The 27,744-nt window shown below is 42.6% G+C and overlaps 2 protein-coding genes across 2 annotated transcripts; both read left to right on the top strand.

The window, feature by feature from the left end:
- Positions 1-222: 222 nt before the first annotated feature.
- TIPRL (TOR signaling pathway regulator) lies at positions 223-10,338 on the top strand. Its single transcript, XM_063419977.1, has 7 exons — positions 223-457; positions 3,059-3,238; positions 4,053-4,152; positions 5,252-5,383; positions 5,802-5,897; positions 6,588-6,650; positions 7,337-10,338. The coding sequence occupies exons 1-7, from the start codon at positions 357-359 to the stop codon at positions 7,484-7,486; spliced, it is 822 nt and encodes a 273-aa protein (XP_063276047.1). The 5' UTR covers positions 223-356; the 3' UTR covers positions 7,487-10,338.
- A 261-nt stretch (positions 10,339-10,599) lies between these two features.
- SFT2D2 (SFT2 domain containing 2) lies at positions 10,600-20,632 on the top strand. The gene is made up of 8 exons (XM_063419978.1): positions 10,600-10,758; positions 11,137-11,223; positions 11,541-11,626; positions 12,684-12,765; positions 14,776-14,811; positions 14,936-14,994; positions 15,717-15,746; positions 16,356-20,632. The coding sequence occupies exons 1-8, from the start codon at positions 10,696-10,698 to the stop codon at positions 16,393-16,395; spliced, it is 483 nt and encodes a 160-aa protein (XP_063276048.1). The 5' UTR covers positions 10,600-10,695; the 3' UTR covers positions 16,396-20,632.
- The last annotated feature ends 7,112 nt before the right edge of the window (positions 20,633-27,744 follow it).

Below are 27,744 nucleotides of genomic sequence, written 5' to 3'. Positions count from 1 at the left end.
CCCTTCCACCTGAACGGAGATGACCCAGTCCCTTAATCATTTTCGTTGCCCTCCGCTGGACCCGCTCCAGGAGCTCCATGAGTCCTGGACAGAACACAGCAGATCTGGGCTCACTGGAGCTGAGCAGAAGGGCAGAATCCGCTCCCTGGCCCCGCTGGCACAGCTCTTCCCGATGCATCCCGGGATTCCGCCGCCGCCGGGGCTCCGCGCCGCGCGCCCCGGGAAGCGGAAACACCGCGGGGCGGCGGTTCCGGAGGCGCCGCCGCCGCCGTGAGGGCTCTGCGGGAGGAGACGGAGCAGAGGGGCTCCGCCGCCGCCCCTTGCGCCGCCTCCCGCTCGGCGGAGAGCAGGCCGCCATGCATCCCGTCTTCCAGAGCAGCCGGCGCGATTTCACCTTCGGGCCCTGGAAGCTGAGCGCCGCCCGGACGCACATCATGAAGTCGGCGCAGGCCGAGAGGTGGGGCGGGCTCCGGGCCGGGGGCGCGGGGCCGCAGCACAGCACGGCACTGCACAGCACGGCACTGCACAGCACAGCACAGCACAGCACAGCGCTGCAAAGCACGGCACAGCACAGCACAGCACGGCACTGCACAGCACAGCACTGCAATGCACAGCACTGCACTGCACAGCACAGCACGGCACTGCACAGCGCAGCACAGCACAGCACGGCACTGCACTGCACGGCACAGCACTGTTCGGAACCCCAGCACGCTGTCCCCGCTGCTCGGGGAGCCTCCGAGGGGCTGGGGGCGCCGGGCGGCCTTGCGAAAGAAACACGGAGCGTTCCCGGGGCGGGGGAGACGCTCTTGGGCCCAGTTACGCGGGGGAGACCGGGGTTGTTCCGTCTCTTCGAGCTTGATTCTCTGGCTGGAGAAATTGGGGTCATTTGGGTTACAGGGGATTTAGAGAATTTTGTTTTAATGATTGCAGAAGGCAGCCTACAATAACGACGAGGAGGGGCTTTTTACAAGGGCATGTAGTACAAGGACAAGAGGGAATAGATTTGAACTGAAGGAAAGGAGATTTAGATTGGACCCTAGGAAAGAAATTCCTGACTGTGAGGATGGTGAGTCACTGGAATGGTGGCCCAGAGAAGCTGTAAATGCCCCATCCCTGGAGGTGTTCAAGGCCAGGTTGGATGGGGCTTTGGGCAACCTGGTCTAGTGGAAGGTGACCCTGCCCATGGCGAGGGGGTTGGAACTTGACCTTTAAGGTTTCTTCCAACTCAAACAATGCTGTGGTTGTATGATTATGGTGGTTTTGGGTCTCTGGTTGTCTGTGAACTGAGACCTGCTAATTAGAAGCCTGTTTTTCTTAATTACTTTTGAAAAAGGGTATTTTTAGTGTCTCATGCCATAGCTTAGTAATAGCTATTTTAAGACAGTGGTTTTCATTACAAATTTATAATTTGCTCTCTTGTAGGCATTTCCAATCCAGTGAAATCATTGGAGGAAATGTTCCTGTATCAGCATCAAGTACTTAAGTCAGATTTGCTAATGAGGAACTGAAGAGTTCAGCTGTGCCATGGCTGACCTTAGTGGCAGATGGATTTGGCAGATTTTTCTCGGTTTCATTTTCTGAAATAAATTTCAGTATACGTGGGAATCTCATTGGTCTTGTTAAATGTACTTTCATTTATCTTGCTTTTACCCTTTCTGAGGTTAATGAGGCATTCTCTGGGAGGAACTGGCTGCTCATGGCAGGGATGGGTGCACTGTTTGCTGGATTAAACACTGGATGGCTGAGCTCAAAGAGTGACGGTAAATGGAGTTAGATCCCACTGCTGGCGCATGAACAGTGGTGTTCCCCAGGGCTCAGTACTGGGGCCAGTCCTGTTCAGTATCTTTACTGACAGTCTGGACAAGGTGATTGAGTGCACCCTCAGTGAGTTCACAGATGACCCCAGGTCAGGTGGAGATGTTGATTTGCTGCAGGGTAGAAAGGCTCAGCAGAGGGATCTGGACAGGCTGGATCGATGGGCTGAGGCCAGTTGTAGGAGGTGCAACAAAGTCACAGCGACCCATTTTGTCTTTTTTATTGCTTGGGGAACATTCTTAGTGTCTATAGGAATTTTACTTCTGGCAAATATATATTGCAAAAATCCCTCAGCAACCTGTGTGGAAAGGTGAAGGATTAAATGTGCCATCGCCAAGAACTCTTTCCTATGCAGGGATTGGTTTTTGCAGGTCAGGGGTTCGTATACTTGATGAAATGGAAAAGTTCATAATGTTATTCTGCCTTCTCTGGGAAAAATGTAGGATCTTATTCTCCAGCTCTGTGAATTTGCTATTTTTATTTTAGTTAGGTTAACAATATTCTTTTGTGTTCAGGGTTACAGAAATAACCACTTTTGTTCAGGAATGCTTTGTTTTCAATGTGAGCATTATGATTAGGACACTCTTCTCCCTCCCCGCACTCAAATGAGTGTATTTCCTAAAGCTTTCTTCTTTCCAGCTGTTATGTTTTCCTTTTTGGTCTTGGTAAGTCAGGTAGGTAGGGAGGAAAAGTTTAGGAAGCATACTAGTACGTGTCTTCTACCAGCTTGAAAAAGCAGTAGAGTGCAGTAGTGTCTTCTTCACTTTTTACATACTCTGCCAGGGTTGTCTTAAGCATCCATTTTTTGTAGGCTTCTAAATTTGTAGGCATGGGCCACTGTGCAGTGAATTCAAGCTTGCTCACGATGAGCAGGTTTTGTTCCCAACAGTTTATTTGAGCACCTACTGAAGTTGGTCCATTGGTCAGCCAGGGATTTGCTAGCACAGGTGGAAAATTTCTTCTACATGCTTCTCAGATACTCTCGATTCCTCATGTGTGAGAATTTTGTCTGAACCTGATGGCAAAGGAGTGTTTTAGGAATACTTTTTTGGTGGAAAAGTCACTTTGGATCGATGACTGCATTTCAGGTGAAATGATTAACTTGGGAAAACAACAAAGTCTGGCAGAACATACTGATGATGTGTCTTGTGAGTTATCATGGTCTAAGGAATCCTTATTCCAAAACAAGGCCTGCTTTCACTGAGCTGCAGCTGACTGATGCCTCTTTTATCTTTCTCTGCAGGTTGGCTGACGAATTACACATGCCTTCCCTGCCAGAGATGATGTTTGGAGACAATGTCCTAAGAATACAGCATGACCATGGTTTTGGAATTGAGTTCAATGCTACAGATGCTTTAAAATGTGTCAATAATTGTCAAGGTATGATCAAAGTCGCTTGTGCAGAGGAGTGGCAAGAGAGCAGGTACAGTATTTTTATCACCAGTGTGTTGTATATGAAACTGTCGTGCAGTAGTTAAAGGAACAAACTGAACTCTTGAGGACCACATTGCATTTGGTTCTACCCTAGATGCAGCAAGTGATCACAGAAGCCACTTGGCTTTTCTTTGCTGTCATCATGCTTTCTGTTAAATTGGGTCAGCTGTATTTCTCAGCTGTGTCATGGCTTTGTCAAACTTCAAGTTTAAAATGACTTAATGCTATTTCTGTTTATTCAAACTCATGGGGCCTCGAGTGTTACAAGATTGCATTGTGTGGTGTTGCAAAGTGCTGTTTGTGTTCAAAATCTTAGCCTTGGGAACAAAGCAGAACAGTTACCATGCATGAGAACTAATTATGATGCTTAGTGTTTACCAGATTGGATTAGTTGTAGAACACCTTGAAATAAAGCACAGAAAAAAAGCAAAGTTGTCATGAAAACTAAGCTAAATTGCAGTGTTAATGATTGCCGTGTGTTGTCAAGAGATGCCTTTCTGCCTACTTAAAGAAAAATTGATACTGAAATACAAAATTTTCAGCAATATTGCATGAAAATCTTTAATTTGAGTCACAGAACTGAGATAGATCAAGAATTCTCACAATTGTTTCCAGAGTTGTTACGGAAACAGATGTGAAACCATGATTAAGTATTGACATTTTGACAGCAGCTCAGACAATGCTGCTGTTTTTCTTTAGGAACAGTGTGGGAATTCTAATGCACAGTCTTATGTGAGGTTGTAATTTTTTGAGGATTGCTACAAAGCAATTACTACAAAGCTGTTTTCTCTTTCACTGTTGAGGAGTGAGACTGAGCACAGTAAGGAAGTTGTTAAGCCATATGACTGGACTTACACAACAGATTACAAAGGAACTTTGCTGGGAGATACTGCTACATTAAAGGTAATAATTTTCTATTAATTGCTGACTGCATCGTGCTTCAGTCAAGCTTTTTTTTAAAGCTGTCATTTATCTTTCATTAGGCTTCTGTGAAATCTTTTGTGCTTCATAATTTCTGTTTTCAAAGTGTAATTTGGGCTTCTCGTGTCTCTCAGCTCATTATTTTATCCAAATCAAATCATGGCTTATTCTAATAACAGGAGTGGGTGGTGTCTTAAAGCATTTTAGGATTAAAGCACATGGGAGGCTTCAGCTCTTGCTGGGGGCCACTCTGGAGCCCTGAGCTGCTCCTATACAGCAGAACTATCAGCTGTGTCATTCTGTAGTGCTTTTGTGCTCTGCTGCTTGCATGTTGGTCTGCTTTCTGACCTGGCTGCTTGCAATGGCCTGATGTTTTTCTGCAACAGTAACTCCTCATATTTAAACTCACAGGCCTCTCATGTCTTTATTGTTGTAAAAGTAAGACTGAAGTTCCCAGCTTTTGTTTACTGCATACAGGTTGCTTGCTACTAAGCAGATAATCTGTCTCAATTCACTAGAATTGCTTTAGTTAGAGATCACTTGAGTTGTGCTGGAACTAAAAGTACAACATAGAAATAAACAATGTTGGTTCATAGCCTTTAGACACCAGAAGTGTCTATGGAGACAATGAGGTGGAAAACATGTAGGTACTTGATTTCCATGGAAAGGCTTTACTAGAATCCCTTTAAAAGTGTGTGGTGGGCTAGGGTGCTGAATGCTTGGAAATCTCTTTATAAACATGAACTTGTCATACATATGTTAAGCACAAGATATCTTCAGATGTTTTGAAAGAAAGGGAGCAGAATTGTTTGTAACAGAAACCCTACTGAGCTTGTACCCAAAGAAAAGTTTATTCAGAATTTTCCACTCTTAGTTTTTCCTTTTGCTTCATGTTATTTCCAAGAAGAAACTCTTGGAAACATTGATTATAACTTTTTCATTTAGAAATTTGGGGTGTCTCAAGCTTAGTGCCCTAGAAGCTTTTTCCTTTTTAAAACTGTGGAATTCAAAATATCAGGACAAACTTTATGTAGTTTGGCAACAAAATAATATGCTAACTGTTCTTAATCTTTTTCTCTAGGTTGTTCCTACAACAGAACACATAAATACAGAGAAATTGAAAGCCAGGGAACAAATTATGTTTTTTGAAGAAGTACTCCTGTTTGAAGATGAACTCCATGATCATGGAGTATCAAGTTTGAGTGTGAAAGTAGTGAGTATTGGGAGGTGTATAAAGGATACCTGGGGACTCAGCTGGCTGATTCATGCAGAACACAGCTGCTTCTTGCATGTTGTTCCTTCTGGGATTTAAACTTCAAACCACAAAGTTCTTCATCCTTGCTCTTAGAAGTATGATCTTACTGGAAACAGTGTTGTCTTGAAACCTTTGTCATGTGCCATTTGCTCTGGGGGACAATCTTTTCCCTCCTCCTGCATCCTGCCTGGCAGTCCCGTGAGACACTGCCTGCCCCGCTGGCCAGCCATAGCTGTGGCAAATCAGCAGCCCAAACATTGACTTCATTCTTGAAAACTTCTCTTACTGTCTTCCCTTGTGAATGTCTGAGGCAGACAAGAACATGCTTAAAGGGAGCCTTTGGAAGGTGCTGAGTGTGCTGTCTTTATTTTTGCAGAGAGTTATGCCTTCCAGCTTTTTCGTGCTGCTGAGGTTCTTCTTGCGAGTGGATGGGGTACTCATCAGGATGAATGACACGAGGCTTCATCATGAGGTGAACCTTTACTTTCCATCATGACTTATTTTACAGAGGTTCCTTTGCCATTTTACTTCCAGTGACCTGGGGATGTTCCTCTCATTTAATACTGAGGTTTGGGGAGTATAAAACCTTCCAAGTGTATTTTATTATTGTGGTGGTGCTGAGGCAGCAACCAAGTGCTGGATGCTGTGGTGTATGAGCAGAGTAGGCTACCCCTCATGTGATGGAACCATTTGAGTACATTTGACAAACACAGATTAGAGAAGGAAGCACGAGAGGAAAAACAGGCAACAGTAAAGAGTTCAGTACTGTTTTGTCTCCAAGTGTGCTATTTTTGTCTTGCCTAACAGAATTAGACTGCAAGTGTAACTTGCAAATAACTGTCCACAGTACACTGAGTTATGGTATCTCATAAATAATACAGGAAATTAAGATTTGTGGTTTGGTAATTCTGTAGGAGTTCTAGCTGAGTAAAAATTAAAAAGCATATTCTGTCATAGAATTTTTTTTGAAGCATGCACACAGGTGGTTTTTGGAAAAAAACCAACATTGTTATCATTTGTCTTCAAGAATCTGAATGTACATTTCTTCTCTTAGGTGAAAATATGTGGTCAACCAAATTCCAATGCTTATTTCAATTCCAAATTCAATGTATTTAAAATGCCTCGTTTGTACTGATACCAGATGATTGCTTTTTTCCATTAGGCTGACAAGACCTACATGTTGCGAGAATACACATCCAGGGAAAGCAAAATATCAAGTTTAAAGGTATTGCATTTTAAAAACTTTGTTTCTTTTCCTTCTGTCTGCTTTTTAGTTTTATGGTCAGCATAGAAAATACTGTGTCTATAAGTCCCTCTTTGTACGGTTGGGAATTAATACAGAGGAAAATTCTTTCTGCTTATGCAGCTTTTGTTTTGGTGCTTTTAGAGCAGATTTTCATTTTGTAAATGCTCAGATCACATGACAAAGTATGGGATTAGGTCACTTTTTCTACTATTAAGTTAATAAAATGTTTTTATTATTTTATGTTGTCATAGAACTGTTCAGTAGCAAAATCAGGTACTCCCGGTCCCATGATGTTAAATTTCCTGTATTGGTTGTGTGCTTCCAAGCAGTGTTAGGGGTTAGGATCTGTTTGGTAATAGACTCTCTCAGTTTTTCTCAAAGATTTGAGGTAAATAGGTCACCTTAAAACTCTAGTAATGCCTCAGAATAATTTGTGGTACATTTGGAGTTGCAGCTGTTGATTTTTATTCATGACAAATGCTCGAACTTTCATTTTCTTGTACCTTTCCTTCTCTCTTATTTTTCCCTTGCCTCTAAATTTGCCTCTAGTAGTGTTAACATCCCATAAATTATAAATTAATTGTCTGTAACAGTTTGGAGTTGCAGTACTTTTTCTTGTCCCCTCTTTTCTTTCACTCATTTAATGTAAAATTTTTGCTTTTTAGAATGTTCCACCTTCCCTGTTCACGGAACCTAATGAGATCTCTCAGTATCTACCCATAAAGGAGACAATCTGTGAAAAACTAGAATTCCCAGAGAAACTGGAGCCTAAACCAGAAACATCACTGGAAACCACATGTGATAAGTCTAAATAAATGTGACTTTATAAGGACTTGAAGTAGACTGGAGATAATGTGATCACAGTTGTTGTCATGGGGGGCGTTTCACTACTAGTGGAATGAAGAATTTGGCTAATTTTTCTGTAGCCTTGAGAGAAAACATTTCAAGCAGGTTTTGCTAATGGTGTTTTTTGTTTGGATTTTTTTTTAACCTGTGTCTGGAGCTGATGATAGACTGGTGGTGAGTTACAGTTTTCAGCAGCAATGGAGAAATGCCTGTTGGGAGTCTGGATTCTGTTTAGTTCACCAAGCAGGCAGGAGTATTGTCTGGACCCCCATCCGCTAACACTTCTATGAAGATTTTGTTATTGCTGCTGCTTCAGATACTAAGAAACTACCAGAGTTGTAAAACTGGCATGATTTTATTTTTACTGAGAAATAATCCAGAGTAAAAAAAAAAAATCCTCTGCATTTATTTTGATCTGTCAGCCCTAAACTACCTGTTTTGCTTGGCTTCCCCTACCAATAACCAACAAAGTTACTTCTTGTACTTTCTGATCCAGAGCCTCACCTAAGAATATTCATTTCATCTGAGGATAGGTTTAAGGGTGGGGTTAAAAATACATTTGTTTGACACGATATAAAAGTAAAATTATTTGTGGAGCATTAACTCCAGAGCAGGAGGAGAGCTGGAGGTTAACAGAGAGACACTGGTAAGTCTCTTCACAAATGCTGGTTTAATCTGGTGTCAGCTGGAGTTCTCTGGGCAGTTCTGGGACTCTCACTTGGGCTTGCTGTGCTGCTCCAGTCATGTACAATGCTGGAAAGGCATTGCCCTGCACCGACCTTCTCTTGGATGTGCACACATGTGATGGTTCTACTGCCCTGACAGCCAAATTGCAAAACTGCAGTGGGGTTTAAGGCTGGGGAAGTCTGATCCCTGAAGGATGCTGGTGTTTGCAGTTTGAGGAAGGAGACCTTGTATGGCCTTAGAAGGATGCTAATGAGTTCCAGATACATCATTTTGGTTTAAAATTCTTCTGAGTTCTAATATTCATACAAGTGTGATCACTTGTGTAGTCATGGTTTCAACACTCTGTAGATGAAGCTGAAATACTTGTATTGCTTTTGGAAATCCTGCAATGTATTACTGGTTTGGCCTAAGAGTGGGGCAGCTAAGCAGGCTTGTCTGGGTTTGCTGCTAACACTCATTGCAGGAAGCAAGGAACTCCAGTAAAAAGCAGCCTTGTGGTGCAAGGTGCTTGCAGATAAGAACACCAACACATTCTGATATCTTGGGGGTTTTGTTTAAAAATCATATTCTACACTGCATGGCTTACTAGAAGCAACCCACCACAAAACCTAGTATTTGACCCTATCTTTTGTGAAGTGGTTTTCACGTGGAGAAGACCCTGAGGTTTTCAGTGGGGGAAAAAGTCTACTGCCATTTAGTGACTGTTTCCTTAGTAAAAACAACCCACTAATTTCACTTTCATTTAAGGCAGGCTGATCTAATGACTTCTGCAGCAGGTAGAAAGGCAGGAACTAACTGCAGTTTTTCCTGTGTCATTGATGTACCCAAACCATGGAGAAGACATTTCTCTGTGCTTCCATTCCCTGTATGTAAAAATGAGAGTTAATATATGCATACCTCGCAGAGAGACTGTGAGGATTAGTTTGTACAAAGTTACTGACTAGAATATTTTTTTCTGAATACACCTTCAGCTTTATCTTTGGAATCCTTTGGAAAGGATTACTGCAAAAAAATTTTCCATAGGATGAGTGAAGAGAACCAAAATGAAACAGTTTCTGAAAGAAGTTGACAGCCATGATAATTATCAGATAATTATCAGACATGATCGGGGTGAATGAATTTATGGCCACTTTGAAATAGAAGCAAGGTCCTCTGTATTCCCAATTACAGTCCTAAATTCTGTTGGCTTTTTTTCATCTTCCTGCCCTTCTTTCCTAAACAGTTTACTGTCAGGATGAAGAAGGGGGCTGCAAATGAATGCAGCGTGGAGGAAGTTAAAATCCATTTGGTAGTAGAAGATTATTTGGGTCCATTCCAGTGATAGAGGGAAGTGAGAGAACAGTGAAAAGGAAGGGAGCAACAAACAGAGGTGAAGAGATCCTTTTCTGTTCGAAGTAAATCATGGCACTTCTTTTACTCTAAGCATATATTAGTGCTTAGAGCTTATAAAAACAACTTTACAGCTGGTATGGCTGGGAGCAGTGCTCATGCAGTGCTGGCATAGATCTGCATTTGTTAATTCAAACTGTGGTTTGGGCTTGGTCAGTGATGGTAACATTAAACTCCTTTGGGCTGAAGTAGAGTGTGAGGGGAAAGCCACAGACTCAGGAGGGAGCAGTAGAAAGGGCACTCTGCATGTTTAGCTCATGCTGTGTATTTTCTCTTATCCATCATACATCCTAATTTTGACCCATCAGTAAAGTTTTGTGGAATGAACTTGTATCCTGACTCTATAGATCCGTGCTCTCCCTCTGTTCTAAAAGGTGCTGTGCATTTCAGTGGAACACTCCTGTTGGGGACATCACAGGAACACCTTTAGGAAGCTACAGTTAGAACAAGTTCAGAATTAGAGCACCTTGTGACTTTCTTACACCACACAGATCACCAAGAAGCAGCAGTATAAACTGGCATAGAGCAAGCTCTGTGGCACAAAAGTTCCACAGGAAAATACCACTTTGAATAAATAACTTTAGGGGGGAGGGGGAGTGGGGTGATTCTCCAGCCGTTTTGTGTCGAGTTTTATGTGGCAGTTTATATTGTTCCTTGTATGTTGCTGAATAAAATGTACCAAACATTTTATAGTTCTGTTTTTAACTGGGCAAAATAAACTGAAAGAAATACTCGTGATGCTGAATTTTGGCTGCTGGTAGGACATTGCATCCACATATCTTTGTCGGCAGGAGACTGCTCGGCTCCTTACGAAAATAAAGAGAGCAGGAGAAGAGCCACAGTCGTGGGATTAAAATGAAACCTCACTGACTGTAAAATGAGTCAGTGGGAACGGATTGGGAAGTGCTGAGGAGGGGGAATAGGATCCATCCACATCCGGACTACATCCCCCGGCAGCCTGCGCGCCGCCCCGCCGGCCTGCCCCTACCTGCGGGGCGCAGGTGGGCGCGGTGGCTGCCGGGGCTGGTAGTCCCTGGGGAGGGAGGGAAGAGCCAGGAAGGGCAGGGCGCTCCGGCCGGCCGGGCGGGCAGGGTGCGGAGCCATGGACAAGCTGAAGCGGGTGCTGAGCGGCCGCGACGCCGAGGAGCCGAGCGGCCTGGCCGAGGTAGCGCTGCGCCGCCGCCGCCGCCTCGCTGCCGGGCGGGGGGAGCCGCCGCCCCTGCCCCGTGCGCTCGGCGCGGTGGCGGGGCGGGCAGCCCGGGACCGCCAGGCGGGACAGCCGGCCCGGGACAGCCGGCCCGGGACGGCCAGCAGGGGCAGCCAGCCCGGGACAGCCGGCCCGGGACGGCCAGCAGGGGCAGCCAGGCCGGGACAGCCAGCCCGGGGGGGCGCCGGGGGTCCCGGGGCCGCGGCATCCCCCGCTGCCCGCTCGGGAGGGCGCCTGGACAGGACACGGCGCAGAGCCTGAGAAGTTTCCGCGCTTGGTAGGAGGCAAGAGCTACAAGTAAACAAGTTTCGCTTTTGTTTTTCTCCTCGTTTCCAGGTTATCGATGCCACTTCGTTAAGTTGGGGCACCCGAGTGAAAGGTTTCATCGCGTGTTTTGCGATCGGATGCCTGTGCTCGATCTTGGTAAGGACTTTTTGCCAGATCTCCCCAATACTTGAGTTTCAGGAGCCCAGCTAATTCCAGCCTCCCTGTGTGCTGGTGCTTGATTTTTCCTAGTCTCTGCGGAGACGTTTGACTCGGTTCCGGTTAGATGCAATACACTGACTCTTAACAAGAATGCCAATAAATGCGATTTACTTTTGTACGCGTAATTCTGCAGTTTGGCTCGAAGTTTTACTAAGATTTCTTTTGTGACGTGACGCTTCTTGGATATATGTATTTGTTTCAATTTAAAAACTGTTAATTTCCTCCCTCCTCTTTCTCTAAATGTTCCTTTTTAGGGTAGTTGTCTGCTATGGATACCAAAGAAAGGGCTGGTACTCTTTGCAGTGTTTTATACCCTGGGGAATATTGCATCTCTTGGGAGGTAACAATCTTTATATATCATTTCCCTAACACAGATGAGAAACAAAAGCAGAATGACAGTGCATGAGTGGTAGAAACTGTTGCATTTGCCAGAGAAGATTTGCTTTTGTAGATAGTTTGCTTGTTGAATTCTACAGAACAGCATTTCCCCAGTAGTGCCCTGAAATGGTAAAGAATATTTATTTTTGTTTATTGTTATTAGTAATGCATTCAAGGTAGAAGTTGCTCATTGGTAAACAAGAACCGCACTGATGCTGTGAGCATTGAATTTTTTTATTTTGTTGGTTCCTCCTCCCCCAGATAATTCTTTGCCATTTTGCATTTGGAAGCGTGCTGTGTGTTTTGGTGAATGTGTCTGGGGCAGTCTGTCTGTCAGGGTAAGCATATGTGGTAAGAGTTCATGGCCATCGAGGTTCCTGAAGCAAAGCCCTTCATCCTCTGTGCCTGGCCCAGCTTTCTGTGATGGTGGAAACTTAGCATGATGCAAGAAAGCATGAATAATGGAACTGGAAGTAATATGCTAATGAGGCAGAATAATATAGTATATGAGGCAGAAATATCACTTTAGGTAAAACTTTCACCTTGTATAATTCATCCAGTATCCATCACCAGGGCTGTAGATGAGGCTGCAGATCTGGTAAGGGATCAGAGAACGGATCCAGGCCTGAAAACAGCCTTTTGTGTAGAGGAATTGAGCTGGATTCCCTGGCAATCCATGCAGAGCCTCTGTGCATGGTGTTCTTGAAAAGCAGATATGAAAAGCATCTGTCAAGGATGATCTGATTGGAGCTGACCTTGGCCTATGCCTCTAACTTGATAGTTCTGCTCTGCTTCTGTTAAGTTTAGCGGAACAAGTGTGAATAAAATTGTAAATACCTTGCACAAAGAAGAGAGGGAATGGATTTTGTCTCGTATAATCCCATTGCTTTTGTTGTGCCACACTGATTGCCATAACAACCCAGTGCAGTGATGCCCCTATGGCAGCAGACAGTTTAATTTTACCGAGTTTCGCTTTTGCCTCTTTCATTTCCCTCCTCATCTCGGCCTGTTTTTCACAGCACCATGTTTCTCATGGGGCCCATGAAACAATTGAAGCGGATGTTTGAGCCTACACGTTTGATCGCTACTATTGTTATGCTAGTAAGTATCCGAGGAGTGCTTTTAGCTCATACAAACCTGGCAACAATTTTCCACGTCAAGCCCTTTCATGCCCATTGCTGTGGCCCAGGATGTGTCTGGGGGTGGTTGTTTGGTTCGTGTTTTTTTGTCTTTTCTTGCAATGTCGAACACTGCCCATCTGCTGTAGTGGACAGGTAAGTGTAGCACCAGAAAAGCGCCTCTGTGTTAGGCAGGACTGAGCTGAAGCCAGCTTGTGTTGCTAAATGGGCATTCAGGGTCTGGGACTGGTGTGTGTGAAGCAGGCATGTGCTTTTTTAGGGTGCTTGAGGTCACAACATCATACTTACATGTAGCCTAACAAGTGAAGGATGGGAAACTAGGGGGTTTTTTTAAGTTGTCCTACAGATGTTGCTAGATATTTTATTTTGCATCATTTTTGGCTTTTTATATTCTGTCTGATTGCCTTCAAAGAGCTGTGTAGGTATTTTCACCTTGTTAAAATCATCTCTTCATGACAGAGCAGCTGGGGAAACTGTGCCTTGGTCACCTTGCATTAGAGATCATCCAGCTGGCTGATAGCTTCAGGTTTTGAAACTTGTATGACAGAATGAAATTGCAAATTCAACATTCAGTGGAGTGACCCTTGGAATTATTTCCTTTTAGAAGATGGAAGTTATAGCAAACCTTGTGTTGTGTGTGTTTCTGTGTCTGAAAGTTGCTGTTAAGTTTCAGACTGACTCTTATTTAAAGTACACGGGTCTTTTGTCTCTGCAACTTTCCTGTTAACTCCTGACAAGTCAAAGGGTTGAAAGGCGGCTTAACTTGCATGAAACTCGCGCTCTCAGTCTGAATGTCTTCAGAGACATTCAGTGCTTGGCATCAGCACTTCCCAGTTTCTCTTTACACATCCAGAGACGCTGCAGAGCTTGAGAAATTGCCTGTGTATGCTTGCAGATCCAAGCAGAAGCTGCTGTGTGGTGTTGTGTGTGTGTTTTGTATGCATTCAGGATGCCTGGAGTCAGGAGAATTCCTGGAATGTTGTTCAATGGGATAAAGCCTGTCATTAGATATATGATGCAGTATTTAGACCAACGTACAAATCACCACCTTCAAACTAATGGAACAACTGCATTTATTGGCAGTACTGGTTGAGCTCAAGTGTGTGATTTCTTTGGCAATGCGTGTCTTAGTGTCTGAATATGCAGTACTATATGGGGTTTTTTTCCATTCTAGCAGAAAGATGCATGTTATAACCACTAGTAAGCACAATGGTACATGTGTATTTAAAGGCTGTTAGATGCTGAGGAAGGAAGATGAATTATCAGCATCTATTGTATATAAGTGAGCTGTCATATCTTAAATTGAAAATGAAAACTTAGAGGAGGCTTCTGTTAAGACTGAGAGTTAAAGCAGAAAATAATCCTACTCCCCCCCCAAGATTTTACCTGTAGTAAAGAAAGAAAGCGCAGTGCAACTCTGAAAACAGAAAAAATGCTGGTTTGAATGACTGTGCCTTACTTAAATATAAACACAGGAGAGCTACTAAGCAATAGCCCAAAGTTCTTGAAAGTGTAGCATAGTTTTACTTGGTGAGCTTTTAAGTAATGACATAATTTCAGTGCTGTGGTAACCATGTAATCATCAGGAACTGTGGAGAAGCAGAAAGACTAAGAGTGGTAACTGAAAAACATTTAAAAAGTCTTACTTATGCAAAAGGATGAGATGTGGTGTGTGCCTGTGACACCAAGAAGTGTGTGGGATGAAGCAGGGACCTGCAAAAGAGCTGCAGGAGCCTCTTCCTCTTGCTCCTTTGTAGCCATAAAATCATTTTATGGAGATACCAGGCTGATATTTCCTGATTGATTGAATTCACTTCAGAAATGTAATAGTGAGAGCATTTTAAATACAAGGAATTGAATAAAACTGTGAAATTATGTCATTCATTTCTGTATCTGTGAAGGACCCCATTACAGTATTTATAGAAACTGGTGTTGTTCTTATTTTTAATTAAAATAATTTGTTTTCTTCCAGTTGTGCCTCATACTAACACTGTGTTCTGCTTTCTGGGTGAGTACTGGAGTCCTGTATGTATATATAACTGGAGTTAATGTAGCTGGAGTATATTTTAAAAGTAAGATTCTTACACTGTTGTCTCTGCTGTGTTTCCTGCCCTGTCCCCTCTCCTCTCCAGTGGCGTAAGGCAGGACTCGCGCTGCTTTTCTGCATCTTACAGTTTTTTGCCATGGCATGGTGAGTGATTTCCTCCCTGCACACTCCACTTCCTGTTGCACCTGACATCAGTAGCTGAGTTGTGAGTGGATTTTGACGTTGAGTTAGGTGGAAGGAAAATTTTTACCTTGTCAACCCCTTAGATTGAAGACTGACCTGTTCCCACTTCTTGGTCTCTCATACCACTACAGAGGCTTTGGAGACAGAGCTCAGGACTCCATTTCTAGAGGCAGCTCCCTTGATTTCTCTGAGCTTGAATTGAGCTTGGTTTTTTTCCTCCCCATTTAAATCAGTTTGTTGCCTACTATCTGGTATTCCTCTTTTACTCTCTCCTTAATTTGTCTCGTTCAGAGACCCAGTAATGCCAATCAAATTGTCAGTGCTCTTCACGTTAACATGTGGTCTGTGGAAGGTCACCAAAGGAGTGCACAAACTGATAGGGACACCTAGCCAGCCCTCAGTGCTAATCTTGCCTACCTGTGGATGTTGGAGCATGAAGGATACTGGATGCAGGAGAGCTGTGTTTAAAATACTTTCACAACATCCCCCTCTGTTTTGCCATGGTGTTTCATACCCTGGCTTGGATAAGATGGCTTGCAAGGATACTCCATCCTGTTACTCCCAAACTCAAAGCTCCATTTTGGTTATGTAACTTGCAACTTAGAGTATCAGAGGGGTTGTTCTTGTTTGTGACTCTAATAAAATCTGACATGACAAGTAACTTTCAAAATCTGTCTTCTTAGGTACAGCATTTCCTTCATACCATATGCAAGGTAAGCTTCCCTACTTTCTTTGTCGTTTTGAGGTTTAATCATACAGAAGATTGATTCAGAGAAGCATTGTCATGTGTGGCTTTAGAAGGTTTTCCATGGTGCAGGAAATATAAGTGGTTACATCTGAAAATGACAATAAGCATCTTCTCTAGTGGAGAACACATATGGAGAAAATGAGAGCACTTCCCATAGAAATATGTAAAATTTGGTCAGCCTGCTGACCAAATGCTGAGCATAAGGCTTGCCTTTGCAATGCCTGAATGTTGGTCCAGACTGCTACTAGACAAGTGAATTCTTCTGTGTCCCTTTTGTCCCATTCTCCCCCATGAGCTCTGTTCAGTGTGGGCACACAGCTGTGTCCCCTGCCCCACCCTTCTGCAGCGCCCTGCCTCAGTGCAGCCTGGCAGGTGTCACTTGTGCAGCAGAGGGCCACTGAACAGACCTGCTCATCTCTAAGGCATTTGTGTAGTCATGCAAATCATATTAATGCAATTAATGCATGGGCAGCTGATCTCCACAGTCCTCAGTGTCAGTGGGATAGCAGTGTGGAATGACTCTTATCTAATATACTCTGACCCTCTTGTGTTTTTTTCTTTCTCCTGCCTGTAGGGATGCTGTGAAGAAATGTGTTTCAGTCTGTCTGTCCTAACAGGAATACCGGATGCCTCACAAAGTTCTAGGAAGTTCTTGGTAGAACTGTGTTGGGATCACTGTGTTGTGTAGTTTCCTACTTCTGTCTTGAGCACGTGCCTTTCGTCTGCTTGTTAGAAGCTCCTTGTGTGACACCCAGCATCTGCAGTTGCTTGGGTTTGTAAGCAATGGTGTCTGTGGGACAGGGGGCTTGTGATCAAATGAAATACAGTCTGGCAGAAGAACTGGGCACAGGTCCACAGTTTGGTGGTGATTCCTGCATAAACTCATGCATTTGGTTTTGCGAAGGTTTCAAAGTAATGTGTGAAGTCTGTAAAGTGAAGACCTTGTCTCTGGTGGAACTGTGACAATTCTAGAGCTGAAAACTGATTTCTTACCAACAACTTGGGGTTTTTTTTAAATAGCCTTATGTCACTTAATCTTTGCACTGTTTGCCTTGGATAATGAAATATTGGTATTCTTTCTTTTCCTGTCTCTCTTGCAAAATTTTAGGTTTATGAGACTTCTAAAAGATGTCATTCTAAAGGCAAACGTGGTTGTGGACAAACCATGAAATGTTTGCATCTTTAATGAAGCATTTAATTCTCAGTCTATATTGATAGTCTTTCCTTAAAATATATGAAAGGGACATTTTAATCTGAAAAAATCCTTTTTTCCTGTTGGAAAAGCACTCATAAAATAAGGTCCATGGATGTTTTCACTACCAGGAACCTGAATTCTTTTCCTTGCTCATGGTTGCAAGGTAGGAAACTGACATTTTTCACATGAAGTGAGGTGCTTCTCTTCTCCTCCAGCTGTAGCATAAGAGCAATGCAAAGGGCGTGGTAGGCAAGCAATAAAAGAATTTATGTATGTCCTTTCTCAAAGGACAAACTGCCATAAGGTGGAAGTGGGCTATTGTTTTTAAGCAGCCTGGGTCAGGGAGAAGACATTTTCTTGTGTACTTGTAAATAAGTTAACATTTCTCTTTGTTTCTTGTAAGTGGAATCAGTTTCTTTCTGCTAAAACTCTTGCACACACCAGAGGAGAAAGCACAATATCCTGTTGCCTGTGGTAGCAAGGAAAGCGTGAAACAATCCCACTGCCAGCTCCAAACAAGTGCTGAGCAGTCTGTATCCAAATTCCAAGGCCACTCTGTGTTCTCTTCATCTTCTGAGCTATATATAATCAGTTACTCCCACAGCATTGCAGTGGTCAGTTTAATATCTCAGCACAGATCCCTGCTTCTGCTGTGTGAGATTGTGTTTAACTGCTTTCCCTTTTCCTTTTACCAAACTCTCTTGCTGGAGCCAGTGTTTAGATGATGGTTTTCCAGTGGACTCTAGTGGGAACTGAAGCATCTCTTCCTCAATCAAGAGTTTAGTTGCTTAAAATCATTGTGTTTGAATAGCAAGTGTATTCATGACTTGTACCACAAAGATTTCAATGTAAGAAAAACCTAGATCTACTTGGCTGTAAGGTATAAGCTCATGGGGAAGGCAAATAGTTCTATGGCTTCCAGAAAGTTAGTAAGAAATCAGTTAATCCAAAATCTCAAATTTAAGTGTCTTTCTGATAATTTATAAAGCTCAGTACCACCTACCTGTAAGGATCTTCTAAAAAAAAATTTAAAGATTCCCTTTTGCAGATGGTATGAAAGGGAGATTTTGGCAAGCGTTTTGTGGGTTCCGGGTGGGCAGAATTACTGTTGCAAAGGCATTTGAATGGAAAATACCACCTTGGAAAGATGGCACTGATGTTGGGATGAATCAGTTATGCAGATTCAAGTGCTATGTCCTCGTGCTTTTTTTATCTCCCAGGATTTAGAAGTTAGTGTTGAAATAAATATGTTGGCTATTACTCTTCTTGAAAAGAAGATTTGGTTAAATGCCCAAGAGAGACCAGGAATTAAAGAAAGCTGATCCTTCTTTTCCATGGGTGTTCTAAGACAAGTGTCTAAACTGATGTGTGTCTTTTTTTATTGGGGAATAAGTTCAAAACCTAATTTGCATCTGTCAAAGGACCTATGCCAGTCTTTTCTTAGGACTTTGATAATGTTTACAGAATTCCTTTGTATAAGGGAAGTTGAAATGCAATCCTAATGCCTTTCACATTCCAATATTCCTTTAATTTTAGCATCTCTGAATGTCCCTGGAAAAAGCTACAAGCACAGTATCCATTGTTTCTCCTTCCCCTCCCCAGCTAAGTTATGTTAGCTCCAATCATCATTCCAAGTTTGGCAGCCACAGTAGTGGAATTTGACTCTTGGGATTATTTTTGTGATTACTTCCCATTAGGAGGAATAAAAGCCTTTTGCTTATTCCTTGGCTAGCTTGGGCAGGGTTCTGGTAGCCTGACTCCCTGGCAGTTCTTCTGGATGAACAGTACAGTTGGGTGTGGTGAATGTTGGTTTTTCAGTGTGCAGAGTAGCTAACTAGACCCTTTTAGCTGGCTCTTGTGAACACAGCCAATTAGAAGTAGGAAATTCATGAAAATATCAGTAGGTAGAACATAAATAGGTTTTTGTCCTATTTGTTGGTTTAGAACTGTAATTCCAGCTTCACAGCCTTTTATTCAGGAAGAGGGAAGAACAAATCTTCATTTGACTGTAGAGCACATGAGGCTAAGCAATTGTGCCCTTACAGGAAGGGAACCCAAGGGGAGATGGCAAGGACTCAAGGATCAAAAAGTGCCACTGGGGTTGATGTTGCCCTTTGGTGTTGTATTCTGTTCCTGGGGACATCAGGCAGCAGGAGAGACTTGCCATATTCATGCCAATTTGTGAAACATACTCAGGGTTTGTTGCTTCATCTACAAGCAGTTGTGATTTAACGTAGCTCCCCCAGAATAAAACTCTTTAGATTCTTACTCACTTTCAAGTAGTAGTAGTAGTAGTGAGGCTGTTGGCAAATTTAACAGCAAAAGAAATTTCCATTTTACTGAAGTGCTTTATTTTATATGATTTTTATATGATAACTGGGGAGTAAACTATATGAATATTTCCTCCTGAGTAGTTTTCAATCTGAATTAGATTGTACCATTATACCCTTTTTCTTTCTTGGTCATTAAACCTACTTTGTGTTAAATTTTGACATCATCAGCTTTGGTTATCTGCTTGGCAGCAGGCATGGTGAGTACTTCTGAAGCTTTCCACCTCCCTGTCCTTGAGGGCAGGAATGTTTGTTGTGTACACTCTACTGTGAGTTTGTGGTTGGAATCACAAAGCTCCTTCCTTCCCAAAGCCTTTGCTCAGTTGCCTACAGCACCTAACTCAAGGCTGATTTCTCTAAGGAAATTTCTTTGATGTTGGGTGCCCGTCTCAGTAGGATTTGGTGTTTTAACAGAAAGTGCTTTTTGCTCAGCCTGTTGACCAATTTGTCCACTCTTTTTCACTTTTTGCTGTACAGATAACGTAACCTCAACCAAGCAGCCTTAGTGTACAGTTCTAGCAGGGAATTTGTGTATCCTGGATCAGCTGACTTTCCAGCTACATTAGAAAGGGAAATAGGGAGGGTGGCAGTCATGTGTTCCCAAAGTACTGAGACTCTGTACATTTACATATGGGATTTTTTTCACTACTTCAAGGTTTTGCTCCATTTTATATAATGAAGTCCGTTATGAATGCTGGTACTATCTGAAATGGTTCTACACTGATGATGTGAACAATTTAATCTCATTTAGTATTTACAGTAATAAAATTGTTCATGCGCTGTTCAAGGAAGAAGTTTCTGCCACAAGATGAAATTCTTTTCAGAAACTATGTTTTTAAAAGGAAAATGCGTTGGGCTCTATGTGTGCCTCCGACTTCCTGAGAACAGCTCTTGCTTCATTTTGGTACTTAATCATGCTCATGAAAGTGAGATCACTGCTATTGTAAACTGAGAAGGAGGAGGATGTTTAAACACAATTGTCTTAAAACCTGATGTTTACAACCATAGCAAATACTGACCATTTTGGAGGGAAAACACACAAATGGTTTATTGTCTTAAAACCACGTGCCTCGCTGTAGTGTGACCACTAAATTTTTTACTGGCTGTGGAATTGTTTTGTAAAATAAAAACCAAACTCAGAAATTCTCTGCAATGTTTTATACTGTTACTGATTCTGTTTGCTGATGTGTTTTTTCTGTGTATTTACACCGTTTGATTTCTACTTTGATAAACATCTTTTTTTCTGACTTACAACTTTCTCTGTAATGAAGTGAAACCCTTACAAGTGCTGTTTATTTCCTTCAATAAAGTTACCACTGGATTAAATGAATTGTTCTTATAGTTCTTAATGTTCTTAATTTTCTTATGGCTTTTTAAATGATGCTGATTCTCAGGATGATGCTGAAATTGCTGTGGGTAGTTTGTTTCCTTTTGTTTGTGTGTTTGTTTTGTTTTTTTTTTTAATTACTGTCCTGTCCTCACTTCCTTTGCTGTGCACACAGCTTGTACTGCTGGGAGAGTTTTTGTGTCACCAGTGTTTTGCTGAAGCTTCACCCAGCAGTTGCACACACCTGGACAACTGGTTGGCAAAAGTGGAGTTCTTAAGGTGAAGAATTTTATTAATTCTTATTTATTTACCTCAAGACTCAACCTAGGTATGTCAACAAGCTGTCCTAAGTCCCTGCTATGGAGAAAATAATGCCTGGTGCCATTCTGTCAGCAAAGACACCAGGAAGCAACATGCCTCTGAAATAAATATGCTCTGAGTGCTGATGTACACTCCATAAAATGTAAATGAAGTAAAATATCAATGATTTATGGAGAGGCAATTTTATTTTTTTAACTTTCAAAAAGCTGGTCTGTTTAAGAGTGTCCCTACTGTGTATCCTAAGACCTGCCATGGTTTAGTGTTTAGTTTAGTATTCTTTGGCAATGTATCAAGACTGTGTGTGCATCAGGCTGTGCAGGGTATGTTAGACTTTCTCCTAATTGCCAGGAGGTGGGTTTCTTTTTCTGTCTGCAAGGGTGGTGGTGAGGGTTACGTGCTGTGGGAGACTGTGTTAAGTTTTCAATTATATTTTTTTCTTGTTGTTCTTCTAAGCAAGCTCTGTCTCACAGCTGACTGAACTGAAATTTCTGTCCTACAGGAAACTCCAAAGTTGCATTTGGAATACATTTGGAATACAAGCAGCAGCTTGTCTTCTGCAGGATAGAAACCTAGGGGTTTGCAGTTTATCTTTTTGAAAAAGTTAGAGTGTCCCAGGAATGTCAGCAAAGCTGGATACATCTGTGTCACACCAAGACAACTGTGATTTCTCACAGGGCAATAAATGCTTTCCGTGTCTAATAGCTTGGAGGTATTTTGCTTGCCTAACTCAGCCTCCTGCATAACAACAAAGCTGTCAAACTTTGCCACTTCATTCTCATGCTGAGGTCTTAATACTTGAATGATTAAAAAAGAAAAAGAACTCTTCATTTGAAATCCCTAAACAATGATCAGCTGCCCTGGAGCACATTCTGTGGATTAATGAATTTGATCCTTAGAAATGCTCTGAAAGGGTTTGTCAGTTGTGCCACAGCATCTAGTCCCTGAATCCCATTACCTTGCAAAGTCACCAGCACTCAAATTCAGTGACAAGGCTCTTGGAAAGCTGCTGTAATGTCTGCCCCTTTCCCTTCTCCTTTCCCAAGGTCTGATTTGCAAGAGAAGGTATTTCATGGATGTGAGTCATTCAAAGGTGGGGGCTAATAGTTATTTCCATCCCTTGCTTGTACCTTTCCTGTTGAGCTCAGCCTTGGTTGCAATATGTGTGGGGGTACAGGCTTGTGACTGCCCAGCCATGAATTGCTGGAGATTCCTAAAGGGAAAAAAATTCTGGTTATTTCACTTTTCAGAAGAAAGCTGCTGGTGAATTAGAGATGGAATAGTCTATTTAAGCTGCCAATCTTTGGGATTGCTATTTTAAGTTAGCCTGGTTGAAACCCTTTTAAGTTTCTCTTGCATTCCCTTGTGACATCTCTAAGAGAAGTTATTCCCGAGAATTCGTGCTTCAAAACCTCCATGGGAATAAGTGTGGAGTAACATGGTGTAGTGTAAAAGTGGCACAAAGAAAGTGTCACCTGGTCAGCGTGATTTCATTGCAGCTCTAGGGGGCTGTCATGCCCTAAAAGCTGAAAGTGGAAGTACTGAAAGCTGGAGAGGGGCTCTGTGCAAGGGCATATAGTGACAGGACAAGGGTGAACAGCTTCATACTGGAAGAGGGGAGGTTTAGGTTAAGGATTAGGAACAAATCCTTTGCTGTGAGAGTAGTGAGGCACAGGAACAGGTTGCCCAGAGGTGGTCGCGCTGCCCCATCCCTGGAAGTGTTCAAGGCCAGGCTGGATGGGGCTCCGAGCAACCTGGTCTAGCAGAAGGTGTCCCTGGCCATGGCAGGGGACCTGGAACAAGATGGTCTTGAAAGTCCCTTCCGACCCAAACCATTCTATGATGCAATATGTGGTGTGAAAAGAAAATATTTTATCATGGGCACATTCTCCTGTGGTTTCTGTTTGTGTGATGTGTCAGGCTCATAGCTTCTGAGAGAATCAACTGCTTCAACAGAGTTACACCTGCAACTTGCTACCCCTCATGGTTAGCACAAAGCTTTAACCTACCATCCAAGTAAAAAATTCATGTTTGGTTTTCCCAACAAACACTGAATATATTACTTTCCTTCTGAGATGTTGTAAGTAGAACCTAAAGCTTTGCTTAGAATCTCTTACTTTTTAAATTATTTTCTGATCTTAAAGATGGGAACAGTAATAGTTTCTTCCTCTAGGTGATAATTCGTGTCTGAAGAGATCACTGAAGATCTTCAAATTAAAAAAAAAATTAAGGAAAAGTATAATTATTGTTTAAAACAAACTAAGTTACGTGTACCACCAGCCTGCCTACATATATTTGGTTTGCTGTCAATATTTCAGTGACAGGGCTACAGCGGTGGCTTCCCTGAGAAGCTGCCAGAAGCTTCCTATACACTGATGGAGCCAAGGCCAGCTGGTTCCACGATGAACCCACTGCTGCCCAAGGCTGAGCCCATCAGCACCTCTGGAATAATGTATCTGAGGAGAAAAAAGCCATTGCACTAATGCAGCCAAAGAGATGGGAGAGAATTTGTGAGAGAAACAGCCCTGCAGACATCCAGTGGAGAAGGAGGGGCAGGAGGTGCTCCAGGCTCCAGAGCAGCAATTCCCTGCAGCCCGTGGTGCTGACCATGGTGAGGCAGCCGTGTCCCACAGCCCGTGGAGGTCCATGGGGGTGCAGACACCCACCTGCCAGAGCAGATGGATGCCCATAGGGGGCTGTGAGTTTTGGAAGCCAAAGCTGGAGCAGACTCCTGGACAGAGGAGCCCACCCCTCTGGGTTTGCTGGCAGGACTTGTGACCCTGCAGGGGACCCACACTGCAGCAGCCTGTTCCTGAAGGATTGCACCTATGAAAGTGATCCATAATAGAGCACTGTGTGAAAAACTGGATGCTGCGGGAAGGACTGAGGGAGAAGTTCATGGAGGACTGTTTTCCATAGGAAGAACGCTGTGCTGGAGCAGGGAAAGAATGTGAGGAGTCCTTCCCCTGAGAAGGTCACTGGCAGGGAGGAGGAAGAGAAAATCATGAGGAAAGTTAGGCCTGGGAAGAAATGAGGGCTGGAGGGAGGGTGTTTTGACATTTGGTTTCATTTCTTGTTAGCTTACTCAGTTTTGATTGGTAATAAATTAAATTTCCCCAAGTGCAGCCTGTTTTGCCCATGATGGTAACTGGTGAGTGATCTCTCCCTGTCCTTATTTCAATCCATGAGCCTTTTGTATTATTTTCTCTGTCCCTGCTGAGGAGGGCAAAGGATGGGAAAGACAGAGCAGTACCCAGCCTTCGGCAGGTACCTGGCACCCATCCAGGGCCAACCCATCACACTACATCAGATTTTTCCTTTGGGTTTGTTGGGTTTTTTTCTTCCTTCTCTTTTTAAAAAGCAGAAAGATTGCTGTGGAAAGCCTTCCCTGCTCTCTGGGCTCAGAATTAATCTCAGTATAATATCAGATATAACACGAGACAGGGAGGTACCACCTGAACAAGCTGCCTGCCTTTCTGCTAAAAACATACCTGGGGGAAGTTATTGAAACTGTCCTCTCACCCCGACATTAATGAAAAGGCTAATCTTCTTTAAGTCTCCTCTTGCCTAGCAATCTCTTAAGGGGCTGGATACATGATTAAAAAACAGAAGGAAAGCAGCTGTCTTTTTATCCACTCTTAATTATTCCATGGTAGTTGATAGGTGTTGATTTCCTGGGAGTGTCATGGTGATGGAGGTTACATTTCCCTGTGTTGTTGGGACTCAGTGTTCAGAGGGGGGTTAGCTGAATGCTGCAGTGGGAGCTTTGGAGATGGAAAGAATGAGTCTTATTTTCTGCAATTTCATCTGATGATGAAGGGCTGTCTTTTCTTTGGAAACATGCAGCTAAAAGGCCAAAAAACAGCTATCCAATGTCAAGGCAAGAAAGGCCTCTTTAATTACCTTTTTTCTTGTTTGCTTTTTTCCCCCTTCTTTCTGTGCACCTCACCAGCTGGTGGCCAGGGGCATTTAAGAACAAGCTTAATTAGAAAGTCAAAAATAACCTCTTGCTGTTTCCTGCTGTAACTTGGTGAGTGAAGTCCAATAAGTATTGCAGGATGGTTCTGATTGTTCTTTCACTGCTCTCCCCAGTCCTCATTGCTTCATTTAAAATATGAGTTACTAAATTCTTATTACTAAACTGGAGAGGATTGTGAGCTAGTTCTGCCTGTCTATGAGCCACAAGGAGTCTGATCCCTGCTTGGAAGTGCCCAGCTCTCACAGCTGGGTTTCAGGAAAAGCTTACAAATTTGCAGGTTTTGTAGGGGCATTTTCTGTTCCTTCTGACACCCCTACTGATTTGCTTGTCTAATGAAATTGGTGACAAATGCAAGAGGGGCAGTAAACAGTCTTCTGTCCTCCAGCCCTGCTGTGTCCCACTTGCAATGGCACTGGCTGTCACCAGGAACATCCACTGTGCTCCTCTCTAAGTCCAGCTGCCCTTTCTTCAAATGTCAGGTTCAGGGAAATTTAACTTCCAGCCCAAGAAATAACCCACATCTGAAAATGGATTGTTCTCCATACCCTGGATATCCCTAAAGCCAATGACATTAATCTATTTGGACCTCTGTTTCAGCACCTGTAGACTTGGAAAAAATAATCTTGCAAGAAAGTAGGATAAAGAAGTGTTGTTTGGAAAGTATTCCAAGTTGTTATTTAGGTGAACACAGGGACAAAAGATTAGTGGATGTCTCACTTCTCCTAAAACAGGCTAAATATTCAAAGCAAATTTCCACACGTAGTATTTTTGTTGAATGAAAAGCCAACAATAAACAAATAACTGTGACTCTGAATCTATTTGGCTTCTGTTCTGCAGCCCTCTCCCATGGCAGCTGTGTGACACTGAAACTATGCACAACGCAAAGAAGCCTCATTCATGGAATCTGGAAGTGTGTTTTAAAGTAAAATATCAGGCCGGAGTACATTCAGATGAGCATGTGCTTGCCTACATGTAAACTTATTATTTCTCTGGCTAATTCTTTTAGATTGGAAAGATGTGTCAGTGGTGAACTGTACCTTCTTCTATGTACAACACAAATTGCCCCCATGCTGAAAATAGTAATTGGGCAGTTCCCACTAACCAAATATAGGTAAATACTCTCATTTTGGAAAATGTTGTGGTTTCAGGCATCCTGAGCTATGGTAACATAGTTACTAAAATTCAAACTGTGTGAAAGTCAGGTATTTTAAGTTGTTAGATTTGTGGTTTATTTTTTCCTCTGGACACTAACTTTCAAGAATCATGTATGAGTGATAACCATAAGCACATGAGTGTTACCCACTTCTGGGATCTGAAAGTGCATTTAATTACTGTGCAGGATACAAGTTTTAATATGATACTCCAAAGTAAAAACATTCATGCTTCTCCATTAGGGATGCTAGTTGTAAAAAAATCCAGTTTTACTGGTGAAAAACTCTTTTCCCAACCCATTACTGGAACAGTAATGTCTCTAATCCTTCCATATACCCCTCCTTCTCTACAGCTCCATGCCAGGAGTGCTTTGAGCAAGCAGTGCACTCCAAGCAGGACCTCTCTTTCTTTTGCTTTGTGGCAGCCTCCATTTCTAATCCATCTTTGCTGAGCGTATTCCTTACCTCTAATGATACACCCATGCTGCTGGTGAGAGAGTTTTGCTTCCTCATTTGGAAACCCTTCCACCAACGTGAAGCAACCTTGTTGCTTTTTTGCATGCTTTTGGTTTCCTTTAGGTTTTAAGCATCTTGAGGAAGGTAGATGGGGTCTGATTTTTAGAGGGTCTAATCCAGTATGACTCCACTTGAAGCCCTGCAGGAGAGATGGGCAGTGGGTACTTCTGAAAGCCAGGTTGCTTCTCTTTTAATTTCTTTACAGAAAGAACTGTGTGTAACTACTGGAATATTATTACTTTTATGAGCTGTTGTCTCTTTACCTGCCTTAACTTTGAGTCTCCTGATTTCTGAGCAACTCCATCTAAAAAAGCTGTATGGAAATAGGACTTCAGCTAAAAAAAAATCCCAAAGTAACACGTACCTTTTTTAGAACTTACTGAAAACCTGAAGATGTTCAATCAAATTGAAATTCATGGCACTTCCACCAGCTCCAATTTCTCTGTCCATTTGCATCTGTAGTATAATAAAATTTAAAACTGTCTCACATAATCTCCTATGCATTTCCTATGCCATTTCATCACATGCAGGCAAAAAATTACAGTAGTAATTTCTCTCTCCTCTTTGAGTATTTGGAAAGGGGAACCCAAACATAAACACATTCCATTTCCACCAGCATACCTGAGATGCAATTATTTTTCCAAATGCAAAGTGTGCCTAAGGTACATTTCCAGGTGTACCTTCCAGGTACCTAAATATCCTATAGATTTTGAAGTACATTCTTTAGTTGTTCAGCAGTGAAGGTGGGCAGTTTGTCAACTAGAAGTTGCTATCTGACACCTGCTAATGTAACTCACCTGAGTTTACTTATAAAATAGTCTAGGTATTTCTGCTATGAGTTGACAATTAAAAAAAGAAGAGGTATCAGAGTGTGAAGTTTGAAAGCTGCATAGAATCATACAATGATTTGGGTTGGAAGGGTGCCTCATAAGGTGCTATCAAGCTCTGGCCATTTTTGTTTAGGTAGATGGTACCTCTCTGTTTTTTAATGACAAGATCTGTTGAGCCTTGTCAAATGATGGATTTAACTTAAATTCTGTTTTATAAAGTCTGCCATACCCTTTCTTGTCTGCAAAAATCCCAGCAGTGATCCACCAAATCATTTTGTCTTTCTAAAAGAGACAGAAGCACAGAAACTCAACAGGGA

The sequence above is a fragment of the Prinia subflava genome, chromosome 28 (genome assembly GCF_021018805.1).
Source record: "Prinia subflava isolate CZ2003 ecotype Zambia chromosome 28, Cam_Psub_1.2, whole genome shotgun sequence".
Classification (NCBI taxonomy): Eukaryota; Metazoa; Chordata; class Aves; order Passeriformes; family Cisticolidae; genus Prinia; species Prinia subflava.
Note: the sequence above shows the minus strand (reverse complement) of the source record. Positions and strands in the feature narration are given on the sequence as shown.

Bases quoted from the DNA above. Each gene is read 5' to 3' on its own strand.
- SFT2D2 (XM_063419978.1), top strand. From the start codon at position 10,696: ATGGACAAGCTGAAGCGGGTGCTGAGCGGCCGCGACGCCGAGGAGCCG. The intron at 14,995-15,716 runs GTGAGTGATTTC...CTGTCTTCTTAG, and splicing joins CAGTTTTTTGCCATGGCATG to GTACAGCATTTCCTTCATAC. The intron at 15,747-16,355 runs GTAAGCTTCCCT...TCCTGCCTGTAG, and splicing joins TCCTTCATACCATATGCAAG to GGATGCTGTGAAGAAATGTG.
- TIPRL (XM_063419977.1), top strand. From the start codon at position 357: ATGCATCCCGTCTTCCAGAGCAGCCGGCGCGATTTCACCTTCGGGCCC. The intron at 4,153-5,251 runs GTAATAATTTTC...CTTTTTCTCTAG, and splicing joins GAGATACTGCTACATTAAAG to GTTGTTCCTACAACAGAACA. The intron at 5,384-5,801 runs GTGAGTATTGGG...TTATTTTTGCAG, and splicing joins CAAGTTTGAGTGTGAAAGTA to AGAGTTATGCCTTCCAGCTT.